The 13,846-nt window shown below is 38.8% G+C and overlaps 1 protein-coding gene across 2 annotated transcripts; it reads left to right on the top strand.

Moving 5' to 3' along the window:
* Positions 1 to 3,695: 3,695 nt before the first annotated feature.
* LOC121743499 lies at positions 3,696 to 4,789 on the top strand. 2 transcript variants are annotated; one of them, XM_042136808.1, is made up of 2 exons: positions 3,696 to 4,468; positions 4,592 to 4,789. In XM_042136808.1, the coding sequence occupies exons 1-2, from the start codon at positions 4,128 to 4,130 to the stop codon at positions 4,626 to 4,628; spliced, it is 378 nt and encodes a 125-aa protein (XP_041992742.1). In that variant the 5' UTR covers positions 3,696 to 4,127; the 3' UTR covers positions 4,629 to 4,789. The 2 variants fall into 2 exon arrangements, with proteins under 2 accessions (XP_041992742.1, XP_041992741.1); XM_042136807.1 differs by having other exon boundaries at positions 3,697 to 4,468; positions 4,547 to 4,789.
* Positions 4,790 to 13,846: the final 9,057 nt, after the last annotated feature.

Below are 13,846 nucleotides of genomic sequence, written 5' to 3'. Positions count from 1 at the left end.
TTTGACATAATCGCCCCGCTTCGCCCCCAAGTTCTAACAACACTGGTTGACATACCAACCTAAATTGTCTTTGATCCTTGCCTTGATGCTTGAAGAAGAAACAAAATATATCAGAAGTGATAACCGTTAATGAGACTTAAATAATCTTGGAAATGCTATATTCTTACTGCATTCTCATGACTTTGGTATAAAATTGGTGGCCTGGATGCAACTTGACCAAGCATGTTTAGTTTGTGTTGGTCAACTATAGATTACAAACTCATTAATTCACAAGCATGCAGAGCATAAAACAAATTAGTCGAAGTTTGACCTATGTTCAACTTTGATTATTTTAATATATGGACCAATTTTAAAAACCCTTTTTCATAATTAATACCCCCTCCGTCCCTCAAGAATATGCACTCTTTCCTTTTTAGTCTGTCCCACAAGAATATGCACTTTCTAATTTTAGAAAGTCTTTTCTCTCTAAGGTTATCAGAACAGATAATAGTCTGTCCCATTATCAAGAATATGCACTTTCTAGTTGGAGTGAAAATTTTTTGACATGGAAAAATCTTGTTGAAAATCAAGCTGAAAAAACCATTAAGGTTATCAGAACAGATAATGGTCTTGAGTTTTGTAATTTCCAAATGAATTCTATGTGCTCTCAGTATGGAATTAAAAGACACAAGATCCTTATACCCCTCAGCAAAATGGAGTTGCTGAAAGGATGAATAGAACCCTTTTGGAAAAAGTTAGGTGTCTTTTATCTAAAAGTGGTTTGTCAAAAATTTTTTTGGGTGAAGCTTTATTGACTTCAGTGTACCTTGTCAATAGGTCTCCTTCTATTCCCCTCAATGGGAAGTGTCCAGAATCTATTTTTACTGGTAGAAAAATTTCTTTATCCCATTTGAGAGTTTTTGGCTGTAGTGCCTTTATTCATACCAAAACTGATAAGCTGGACCCCAGATCCAAGAAATGAGTGTTTCTTGGATATCCTGATGGTGTAAAGGGTTATAGGATTTGGAATAGGAGTGAGCCTGGTTTCAGGGTCACTATAAGTAGAGATATAGTATTAAATGAAGATGAGTTTCCCTGTCTTAAACCTACCCCTGATTCCAATCCAACAAGTGTTGACAGTGAGCCTCTTAGTGAGGTGGATTCCACTGACACTCTCACTGATGTGGGGTCATCTGAGGATACTCCAAGTGAGGTGGAACACTTCTGGAATTCAAATCCTATCACTCCTGAGCCTGAACCTAAGCCTGAGCCCTTACCTGTTGACAACCAAGATGTGACTCATCATGATGACCAAGTTGCTGAGACTCAACATGTTGTTAACCCTGGTCCAGATTTGAGAAATTATCTCATGTCTAGAGATAGAGTCAGGAGACACATTAATGAGCCTAATAGATATACTGGTTTGGTCAAGTTGATTACTTTAGCTTTTAATGTGCATGAATCTGATGGTGATGAGCCTCAGTATTATAAACCGGCTGTAAAATCTAAGTTTTGGAGTCAATGGCAAAAAGCCATGGAAGATGAAATGCTTTCTTTGAAAATTAATTGTACTTAGCTGCTTGTTTCTCTGTCTGCTGGTGCTTCTGTTGTTGATTGCAGGTGGCTCTATAAAATTAAAAATGAGGTTGATGGCCTGAGGTACAAGGCCAGACTTGTGGCTAAGGGTTTTACTCAACAACAGGAGGTAGATTACACTGAAATATTTGCTCATGTTGTGAAGTTTACTACTGTTAGACTAATGCTTGCCTTATGTGCTCATTTTGATTGGGAATTGAAACAAATGGATGTGAAAACTGCCTTCTTTCATGATGACTTAGATAAACCTATCTATATGAAGCAGCCTGAGGGTTTTGTGGATTCCAAGTATCCCAATCATGTGTGTTTGTTGAAAAAATCCTTGTATGGTTTAAAGCAAACCCCTAGACAATGGAACATCAAGTTTAATTCTTGGCAAAACTTGGGTTTATGAGAAGTACCTTTGATACTTTCCTATATGTGAAAAATCTTGATAAGGTTCCTGTCTTCCTTTTGCAATATGTTGATGATATGCTGATTTTGGGACCTTGCCTTAAATCCATCAAGTATGTGCAATCTACTTTATGTGATAATTTTGACATGGAGGATCTTGGTGATGCTCAAAAGATTTTGGGTATCAATATCTATAGGAACAAAAAGAAGTCTGTCCTTGTGCTTCACCAAGAACCATATGTGATTAAGATCTTGCAAAAGTTTAACATGTCTGCTACTGAAACTGCTTCTGTGCCTTTAGCTGCTCATTTCCTGTTGAGTAAAGATTTGTGTCCAAAGTCTGAATCTGATATCAATGCCATGAAAAAGGTCCCTTATGCCAATGCTATAGGTTCTGTTATGTACTTAATGGTTAGTACTAGGCCTGATATTGCTTATGATGTGTATTGCTTAAGTAGATATATGTCAAATCCTAGACATCTGCACTGGGAGGCCTTGAAATGGCTTTTGAGATATCTGAAACATACTTCAAAGTATGGTCTGTATTTTTCGAAGTGTGATGATGGTATAAATCTATGTGGTTTTGTGGATTCTAACTATACAAATGATAGGGACAAGAGAAAGTCAACTACTTCTTATGTGTTTACAGTATATGGATCATGTATAAGCTGGAAATCACAACTGCAACACTTTGTCACGCCCGCATTTTTTAAGGATAGAAAACACGGTTGATCGCGACTAGGGGAGGATTAAAGAAGCGGGGAAGAAAGGGGAAAACAACACAACTCGACCAAAGCTCGAAACAAATGGGAATAGCTCGAATAAAATCAGAGTATCTCAACAATTAACAACTCAAAAATGAATACTATCTCAACGATACAAGAACTCAAAAGAAGGACAACCACTTAGCGGAAGCATTTGAGAGAAGGAATATGCCACGTGTGAAGACATGACACATTTTACACACTTAAATTTCTTCAACGGTCTTGCTCAACACCCACCGCGCCCTTCACGCTCAACCTGTAATTTTTAAAAAGAAAAGCAGGGCTGAGTACTTGATGCACTCAGTGGACTCATGCCGAAAATATTTTATAAAAAGTATTTATCATGCCACCATTGAGTGACCTTGGGGTTTTAACTTTAGAAATCGCCCAAGAACTAAAATCATTTCCATTGTAAAAATCGACCGCAGTCATTTTCCCATAGATGTCTACCATATCTGATCCATTGATGACAAGGAATGTGGCCACATCCCAAGTCACTAGACCGGCCGACCCAAAAGACGGCTCGCGATCCCCATTGGTGTACACTAGCCTAAGTAGGGACTCACTCCCTAGTCAGACCCGAATTCGAATATCCATAGATGGCTAAAGCCACATCAGATAGGTTCCATAGATAAAACAAAACACGGCATGACAAATATTCATATCATTTTCACATAAAAATATACTTAGGGCATTGCCCTTGTTTAAAAAGAAAGCCCACCTCAAGTTCTTAATCCGAAATTATTTCCTGTCCCTTGATATCACGTCTCACTTGTAAGGAATCACATTTAGCATTTAAATAACACATAAATCAACACAATGAATCAAGTAAATAAATAAGATGCATGCACCCTAATTAAAATAGTTTATCTCGTTTCTCGGTTTTCGGTTATTCGGCGGCCGCCTAAAGTTCCTCCGTTGGCTCCTCGTATTTCCACCATGATGTCGGAATAAATTCTTAAAATTTATTTAAGCGTATAATTAAATTATCACAACTATTTTCCTTCGCAATTATATTTATTTTGTACTTTGAATTATTCCGAGAATTAAATCAATAATTCCCCACTATTAAATTATCGGCCCAAGGATTTAATTAATCTGACCCAAAATAATTATTTACTTAGTCCACCTTATTTCTCCACTTTAAATTTTAAAGCCCAACACAAATTAAATGGAGCCCAAACCAAACAAAACATCCCACTTAATTGTTGAGGCCCAATTTCTAAAAAAACAAAGGCCCACTATACTCTCATCATCCCCACGCCTCTCTCTTTCTATCTCCCTATCTCTCAATTTCTTTTTCTCTCGACAAATTGAAGCTAACTCTCTCAGATTCCCGTTGGCTTCTCCCTTGATTTCACCGGAGCTGGCTACTGCTTTCTGATTTCGCCTGAGATGGCTACTTATTTCAGCGATTTCGCTGCCGATTCGTCATCATTTTCCAGCCCCTGCGTCCGTAAGACGCCGCTGCTCCGTCGCCGCCGGGAAGAGCTACTGCTGGCCGCGTCCACGCTGTCGCTCAACGCCGGTGCCGTTGCCATCGCGTTCGGTCACAGCATCCACGCGGTCGCCGTCGGGTTCTCTCAGCTCCAGTGCCGTCCCCGTCGGGTTCGGTCACAACAGGCTGCGGTCAGCCACCGTCAGAAGACGCAGCGCCACCGCCGTCTGCAGTTCGCCCCTGCCGTGGTCCGCTCGCTGTTCGAGCAGCCCCGAAACCAATCCGATCTATCCCGCAAGTAAAGTTCTTACGTTGTTTTCTAGAAATTAAAGTTCGATACTTTGATTCGGTTTTGTTTTGGTTATTTGATTGTTAGATTGGTTACAATTTATGAGATGCACAAAAATGAGGCTATTGTCAGGGAATTGATGTACCTTTGGAGAGAAGAAATTGCCTAGCAGCAAAATTTAAAAGGAATCACGGCAGTTCTGTTTTCCTCTCAACTTTTGTTTGATCGAGCAGTTGCAATTCCAAGGAGATTTGTCTACATTGTTTTCCTCCGATTTTGAATGTATGAGATTGTGTTGTGATTAATATAGAGGGACGGTTGTTACAGATATGTGAGAGATTTAGGGGTGAGGGGAGAAACGGTTTTAAACGTGGGAAATAGGAGTGGATTTGTTTGTATTTTATTTGCAGATCACAGAGGAGGAAAATCTTTGTAAAATCTTTATTTAAAATTTGGACTAAGGAATAATTAGTGACCAAGTCAACTAGGAAAAGATTTAATTATATTAATTTAATTTTTTTTCTCCTTTTTATTTGGTTGTTACAATCTACCCATCTTAACAAAAATTTCTTCCCGAAATTTGCTTACGTCCTTCGAATGGTTCGCACCTAGCTTGCTCTAAAGTTTCACGCAATTCCAAGAAAAAGTTTCATGGTCCACGGGCTTCCATTCGCACTCTCGATCTCCTCGTCTCGTCGTGCCATGACAAATTCACCCCAAACTTTCAGATTCTCGTTCGTTTTCGTCACACGGGAAAGTGATAGATTAATTGTCAACTTATAACTATGGTCCGCGCACGTTCCATCTAGCTTGGTCTTAGGCACTCTAAGTTCACAACACATTTTCCCACCTCATAGATCAACAAATATCACATTTAAAGTCATTCATAGTTCAAATAACAAGTATAATACACAACATTTCGCTTCCCAAATCACAACGCTTTTACATTTCACATCTACTTTCAAACAACATTTTCTTCAAAACTCTCACTTTTCTCAAAAATTTCCACATTTCACTTTTAAAGTAAACGTTTTGACTCAAAACAAAAACGTACTTTCGCATCAACTTTCATCCTTCGTATTAAACACTCCATAGAATAACGCATCATACTTTGCACCTCATAACAAAAATATCTTCACACTTCCATAGCTCAATTTTCCAAACGAAAAAGTTAAAATATTTTTCTCGAAACTCAAAAATTTTCGAACAATTCATAAACACAGTATTTTCCATTGATCAAATCTTTTCACATATACAAGTCATCCCATTGCAAGGCATACATATTTTTATCACCATAGATTTTCATCTTCTCACAAAACACATATATATATTTTTTATAACCATAACTCCTCTATCCCATTGTAAAAATACTTTGTTTTCATAACCATAGCTCTTCCATCCCATTGTAAAACATACTTTGTTTTCATAACCATAACTTTTCTATCCCATTGTAAAACATACTTTGTTCTCATAACCAAAGCTCTTCTAGCCCATTGTAAAACATACTTTGCTTTAATAACCATAGCTCTTCTATCCCATTGTAAAACATACTTTGTTTTCATAACCATAGCTCTTCTATCCCATTGTAAAACATACTTTGTTTTAATAACCATAGCTCTTTTATCCCATTGTAAAACATACTTTGTTTTCATAACCATAGCTTCTCATCTCATTTCCTAAAAACTTTCTCATAAAATTTTTTCATAAAGTAAATTACCTCTTTCTTGCTTGAGCGTGGCGAAGCGGGATGTTGAGCCTTCAATACACAATTATTATTTTATCTTCTTTTATTTTATTTTATTCATTATTCTAGTCTAGCGAAACGAGTCTGGACTAAGACAGAAAAATACTCTCGGGTCCAGAGCGGAAAGAAAAATTGCTCTGATACCACTTTGTCACGCCCGTATTTTTTAAGGATAGAAAACACGGTTGATCGCGACTAGGGGAGGATTAAAGAAGCGGGGAAGAAAGGGGAAAACAACACAACTCGACCCAAGCTCGAAACAAATGGGAATAGCTCGAATAAAATCAGAGTATCTCAACAATTAACAACTCAAAAATGAATACTATCTCAACGATACAAGAACTCAAAAGAAGGACAACTACTTAGCGAAAGGATTTGAGAGAAGGAATATGCCACGTGTGAAGACATGACACATTCTACACACTTAAATTTCTTCAACGGTCTTGCTCAACACCCACCGCGCACGTCACCCTCAACCTGCAATTTTTAAAAACAAAAAGCAGGGCTGAGTACTTAATGCACTCAGTGGACTCATGCCGAAAATATTTTATAAAAATTATTTATCATGCCACCATTGAGTGACCTTGGGGTTTTAACTTTAGAAATCGCCCAAGACACTAAAATCATTTCCATTGTAAAAATCGACCGCAGTCATTTTCCCATAGATGTCTACCATATCTGATCCATTGATGACAAGGAATGTGGCCACATCCCAAGTCACTAGACCGGCCGACCCAAAAGACGGCTCGCGATCCCCATTGGTGTACACTAGCCTAAGTAGGGACTCACTCCCTAGTCAGACCCGAATTCGAATATCCATAGATGGCTAAAGCCACATCAGATAGGTTCCATAGATAAAACAAAACACGGCATGCCAAATATTCATATAATTTTCACATAAAAATATACTTAGGGCATTGCCCTTATTTAAAAAGAAAGCCCACCTCAAGTTCTTAATCCGAAATTATTTCCTTTCCCTTGATATCACGTCTCGCTTGTAAGGATTCACCTTTAGCATTTAAATAACACATAAATCAACGCAATGAATCAAGTAAATAAATAAGATGCATGCACCCTAATTAAAATCGTTTATCTCGTTTCTCGGTTTTTGGTTATTCGGCGGCCGCCTAAAGTTCCTCCGTTGGCTCCTCGTATTTCCACCACGATGTCGGAATAAATTCCCAAAATTTATTTAAGCGTATAATTAAATTATCACAACTATTTTCATTCGCAATTATATTTATTTTGTACCTTGAATTATTCCGAGAATTAATAAATAATTCCCCACGATTAAATTATCGGCCCAAGGATTTAATCAATCTGGCCCAAAATAATTATTTACTTAGTCCACCTTATTTCTCCACTTTAATTTTTAAAGCCCAACACAAATTAAATGGAGCCCAAACCAAACAAAACATCCCACTTAATTGTTGAGGCCCAATTTCTAAAAAAACAAAGGCTCACTATACTCCCATCATCCCCACGCCTCTCTCTTTCTCTCTCCCTATCTCTCAATTTCTTTCTCTCTCGACAAACTGAATCTAACTCCCGTTGGCTTCTCCCTTGATTTCGCCGGAGCTGGCTACTGCTTCCTGATTTCGCCAGAGATGGCTACTGATTTCAGCGATTTCGTCGCCGATTCGTCATCATCGTTCAGCCCCTGCCTCCGTCAGATGCCGCTGCTTCGTCGCCACCGAGAAGAGCTACTGCTAGTCGCGTCCATGCCGTCGCTCAGAACCGGTGCGGTCGCCGTCGGGTTCGGTCACAACAGGTTCCATTTCATTAGATATTTGGTTGAAAAACAAGAGAAATTATTGCGTAAAGTGCATATTGATAGGAACCCTGCTGATATGGGTACTAAGTGCTTACTTGTTGATAAATTGCTCACTGGTATTAGAAGTTTGCATTTTGACTGTGGTTAGCATGTGCATGTGCAAGTCCCGGGGGAAGCCCTTGTAGATTCTTTAGGCTTTGGCTTATTGAAATCACAAGGCAACTAAAGTCCTACATGACTAATTAGCTTGCCATCTGGTGTCTTGTTAGGCAACCTGGTTACTCTCTTGACAAATGAGCTTCAACTCTTTGGTGTCTTGATATAACCTTGTAGGCTGTGACGAAGCAACACGTAGACCAAGGCTGTCCTCTGTTTACCCAATTTAGTCCAAGGTGGAGTATGTGAGATATTATGGACTCCAATTGGTGGGCTTGTTATTAACCAGCTGGGCTGATTTAATTGTATGGCTGGTTCCATTATTGGTGACCCAAATTGGTTTAGCCCAATACTTAAGTTGGGATGTTCCGATGGCTGCCACGTGGCCATCTCACGCGGATCGTTGGTGTGAACCGTTTGATCTAGGGTGTGTTTGTTTGGGTGAGATAAACCACCCCTATCCTCTATGCGCCTCATTCGATTCCAGATACCCTCTCTCTCCACATGCTATACTCTCTGGCTTCTCTCTAGAACTCCTCTCTCTCTCTCTCAGAAATGTGCTCCGATCTTCTTCTCCGGTGACTCTTTTCTTTGTTTTAGTAAGAACTGAGCTTTCATCTCTCAACTCCTGTGTTGATTTGGAGATTTCCTTTGGATTCGAACGGTTATGTTCTAATTAGTTCGTTTGGCTGAAGATCTTCGGTTGATTTCTCAGATCCGTGAGACTCTGGTGTTCTTGAGGCCTTGTGGCTATGGTTGTGAGACCTTTGGTGTTTGAGGTGGTTTCTGTGTTGTAGTAATCGGAGTATCCCTAGGGTTTTGGGGTCCGATTGTTTCACTGTGCTCCCTTGAGACTTGTTGGTGAAGATTGAGGAGGTTCTTGGCCCTGTGCAGTCATATGTGCGACCTGAGCCATATCCTAAATCTTATGTCCCTTGTTCTTGTGTTCTTTTATGATTTAGATCCGAAAGGATCCCTTTCTTGTGTTACTGAATTGTGTGCTTCAGTGTGCAGGGGTTTCCACGGAGTGTAGCTTGCAGTATCAGATCGGTTAAGGATCTGATATAGGCTAGGGTTTCTCTGTAATCTTGTACTTAGTCTCAAAATGTGCTAGCTGTAACATCCCTTTGTAATTGGCTTGTTCCTTTATGAGATTAGCCATCTCAGTATTGATCTAATACAAATAGGTCCCCGCAATTAGTAAATCCCGAGTGATCTGATCCCTATACATATATTTTCAAAAGCCAACTAAATTTATCAAATACTCTCTCCGTCGCACAAAGTTTGTCTCATTTTACCATATTTGGCCGTGATAAGGATTCTTAAGGTTGAACCCTTCCATATTCCCAAGATATGCCCCAAAAGTGTTTAACCCCTAATTTTTGATAAAAAATATTAAAGATAGATTGAGCCTAGCCACACAAACTAGACTATAAAAGGAATTTGGATTGAGAGAATAAAAATGGAAAGAAGGTGTAAAGATGGAGAAATCCTCCTTTGGACCTAAGACCTCCCACAAGAAAATGAGGGTAACCCTAGGCTACTTTCACCAAGACAAACACTCCATTGGCTCAACAATTTATGGCTACACCGCCATAAATGCATACCTTTAGTTGACCTAATCTATAAGATAAAATCAAGCAACCTACAAGTAGGAATTGGATAAAATCTCACAAAGGAGATGCTCCGTAGGAGTCTTTTAACAATCAACATTCAACATTCATCAATAAACTAGGGTTTAAAGTCTCACAGATAGGTGGAGTTGAAAAGTCAAGAAAAGACTAAATGGATAAAATCGTCCGAAACAGTGCCGACGCCAACCCGGCATTTAGAAAATGGAAAATCGCCCCCAATTGAGGTGTGCAGTATACCCATGCGAACCTCTTTCGAAGACGAAGATATTGGTGGACTTTAAAGACCGTTTGGACGTAATTTTAATAGGCAGATTACTCTTGGAATCCCACTGTGGCTGAAACGTTTGATGTACGGCTCCCATGATCGGAATACAGTTCGGGAGCCATTTAGAAGATTCGTGGTTGAGTATTGAAGATCATCACGTGGCGAAGTATCTAGCCATCTACGATTCTTTGGAGAATCAAGAAGATATAATTCAGCCTCCGTACAAAAGCATGTTTTAGGTATGAATTAATCAAAAGCATGTTTTAATTCAAGTTATGAGCATGATACAAGTGATAATTGCGCTGATAGAATTTGTATAAATAATATGCTAAATAGATCTAATTCTCTGATTTATTTGTAATTTCGCTGCCAACTCCATCATAAACTCCTTGAATAAACGAATCCAACTACTCATATTTAAAATAATATATTGTATGAAATTGCTTGAATAAACCTGTCAACTCATCATAAACTCCTTGAATAAACGAATCCAACTACTCATATTTAAAATAATATGTTGTATGAAATTGCTTGAATAAACCAGTCAACTGCTCATAATCGATATCCAAATTCATTACTTTTATCCTTCCTCGTGCCCGCTATCGAATTTAGAAAAGGATTATTTCAACCATTTTATGAATAAACATGCTCTTTGTTGGTGTTGGTGGACAACGATGTAGCTGGTAGAGGCAAAGACAATTGTAAAGAAAGGGAGACATATGGGGTGGCCAAAAATAAATAAAAAAGAACGGAGAAAAAGACAACACTAGAAAAAAACTATATCCGTTAACAAAAAAAATAGATAAAGTTGGTAAATTGACAACCAATTAGTAAAGTAAAAAAGAAAGGGAAAAAGTGATGGAAGTAGTATATATATTAGTAGATTGTGTGGTTCATATTTAAAATAATGTATAGGATGGGTTAGTATTTGTTTAAAACTTTCTATATTTAGAATTGATCTAATTTTGGGGAAAGCCTAAAATGGTAAAATTGGCCTATTTTTTATGGAGGTAGATTGTATTTCACGGGGTGTACTTAAAAAATAACTCAAATTAAAATAATAACATCCTTCTAACCACATGTTGTCACGTGGCATATTTATGCAACATAACAATGTTATTAAGCAACAAAATTAGTGAATGACATTCCGCAGATTGCATAAAATGTAAAATAAATTGCATTTAATGCATCATAAACTGTCTTTTTATGCAATCCGTGGAAATCCATGACCAAAATGCAGAATAAATTGCATTTAATGCAACATAAGCAGTCTTTTATGCAATCCGCTAAATATCATATACTAATTTTATTGCTTAATAATGTTGTTATGTTGCATATATATGCCACCTGGTATATGATTGGAAACTCTAAGAGTGAAAGGATACTTGAGCTCCTCTAATATTATTTTAATAAATTTCACTAGACGGGTCATTTTAGTGGACACACTGTTTGTCCAAGTAAGATTTTCGTCTGCCATATCCACAACGATCTCCCCCAAATTGAGTGTTGTGAGCATTTGTTAAAAATGTGGAAGTCTGATATCTACTGATTTCAAACTTGCATGAAAATTTGGCTAAACTCCATAATTCTTTTCAACACTTAAAATAATCATACATATGTGCCACATTATCAATTTAAAACAACACATATACTTCATACTAATAGTTTAAGACACTAATTTTTTTTTTCTCACAAGACAGTCGTAAAAATTTAAGTCAGAATATTAATAGCCGAATAGTAAACTTGGAGAACTAAGCTCATCCACAATGGTGGAATTTTCGTCTGGACGATCCCTCGTACTAATCGTCATCCGCGCTCATCCGGCCACTGCAGGTTGACGGACAAGCGAGTGGACGATTGCCACACCTAAAATTTCGTCTGAGGACGAAGCGTCGCCCGTGTCCCGTCTGGTGCCTCGTCCGTCCACTGCATGCCAACGGACAAGCACAGACGATGGAGAGCGACGCATTTTCCATTTTTTTCAATTTCTATATATACTCCCTTATCTTTACACTTTTTCACACCATTCTCTCCTCTACTCTCTTCTCGACCATGAATTTCGACCATTTCCCAAACCCGAAGAGCGCCGCCAGCGGTGTGCCGATGTTTAGCGGAAGCGCCGCTCCTGGCCTGGAAATGAAGACTATAGGGTCGAGACTCCTGGATCTGTAAGGTCCGCATTCGATTTGGACGCTGGGTACGATCGTTCTTCAACACAGACTCCTACAGGTCGATGAGATAGAATCGAGTTGTAGGCAACCTCCCGCTCCTGAGCCTGGGTCGACTGCTAAGTTGGCGAGGAACAAGAGGAGAGTACGAAAGGATAAGGTGCCGGCCGTCCCACTCCCAGTGGAGGATCTCAACAACAGGTACGCCTTGAAGCATACGGATTACTCCAATGAGGAGTAAACGAAATTGGTGGAGAGTTGGGTCGATATATAGGAGGATCTGATATACACCAACCAAACGATGGTCGGGATGTGAGATCGCATTGCGGCTAGGTACAACAAGATCAAACTGAAGTGGGTGTACAAGTGGAACAAGGAGTAGCTCCGCAAGTGTTGGGATCGGCTCAGTGTCCATGTCAACAACTTCAAGGATTATATACACGAAGATGAGGGACGACCAGCCCAACGACAAGGGCATGGAGGATGTCCCCCAGAAATCAATCCTTGCTTACCAGGGGTAGTTGAAAGACATTTGGCTGCTGTTGAAAGACAAACCCAAGTTCGACGAAGGGATAACGCCCGTGACTTCTGCGTCGAAGCGGACGAAGAACACCGCTAGTGGCTGTTACACGAGCAGCAGTGGATCTCAACGCGGAGCTGGAAGAGAGTTTTGGCACACCAACATCTACATTTAGGCATCCTGTTGGCAATAAAACTGCCAAAACCCAGGCCTAGGGGAAGGCAACAACGTCGGCGCCGCAAGCCCCGCTCGTGGCCGAAGCGCTCTAGGAGTTCGGTTGCTTTCGCCAGAGTTACGACCTGAGGTTACTACTTGACACGACCGCTGCCCGTGACTGCTGGGGTTTGTATACTAAAAGATGCTTCGAGCGTACATGTCTGTAGCACCCCGAAAAATTTGCGACTTTTGTTTTTATTAATGTGGATGTTGAATGGGAATTTCTTTTATGGAAATTGATTTTCTATCTGATTGAGTTAATTATGTAGAATTAGTTGTTGTGAGTTATGTGGAATAATACGAATTATGTTCCAATGTGTGAGTTAAATTAAATGGGATCATGAATATTTTTCTAGCCATTTTATTTGATATTTTTTAGCCCTCCTAATTATTTGAAATAGTTTTTTCTTTCTTGGATTTAATTAATTGTTTTGGGATAATTATCCAAACTAAATCCAAACCAAATTATCCCTATGTTATTTTACATAATTTCCGACCCCTTGCCCATTTCTTGGTTTTTTCGAAATCTCCTATTAATTAGGAGGATAAATTATTTTGTAGATTTAATTGGTACCTTACTTATTTCTTTCCTTGAATTAAAAATCCAATTAAATCTCTTCATATCCTATTTTAATTAGGATTTGACTCTTTCCTTCTTTAAGACCTCATAAATTTTCGCCCCTTATGCCTTTCAATTACCTTGTGGGATTAATTTAATTGTTACCTATTTATGAGAGCCTTTTCCACAAGAAATTACCAAATTTAAATCCTATTCCTGAATAACCTCTATTTTATTCTTCCACAATTTTAATTGTTTAATTAAGTGTGGGAATAATTATTGAATATAAATTAAGAAAACTCTAACCCTAATCTTCACTCCACTTACCTCCCTCTCTTCCTCTCCTCTCCC

This window comes from Salvia splendens, chromosome 8 (assembly GCF_004379255.2).
Source record: "Salvia splendens isolate huo1 chromosome 8, SspV2, whole genome shotgun sequence".
NCBI classification, from domain to species: Eukaryota; Viridiplantae; Streptophyta; class Magnoliopsida; order Lamiales; family Lamiaceae; genus Salvia; species Salvia splendens.
Note: the sequence above shows the minus strand (reverse complement) of the source record. Positions and strands in the feature narration are given on the sequence as shown.

Bases quoted from the DNA above. Each gene is read 5' to 3' on its own strand.
- LOC121743499 (XM_042136807.1), top strand. From the start codon at position 4,128: ATGGCTACTTATTTCAGCGATTTCGCTGCCGATTCGTCATCATTTTCC. The intron at 4,469-4,546 runs GTAAAGTTCTTA...TTTGATTGTTAG, and splicing joins CAATCCGATCTATCCCGCAA to ATTGGTTACAATTTATGAGA.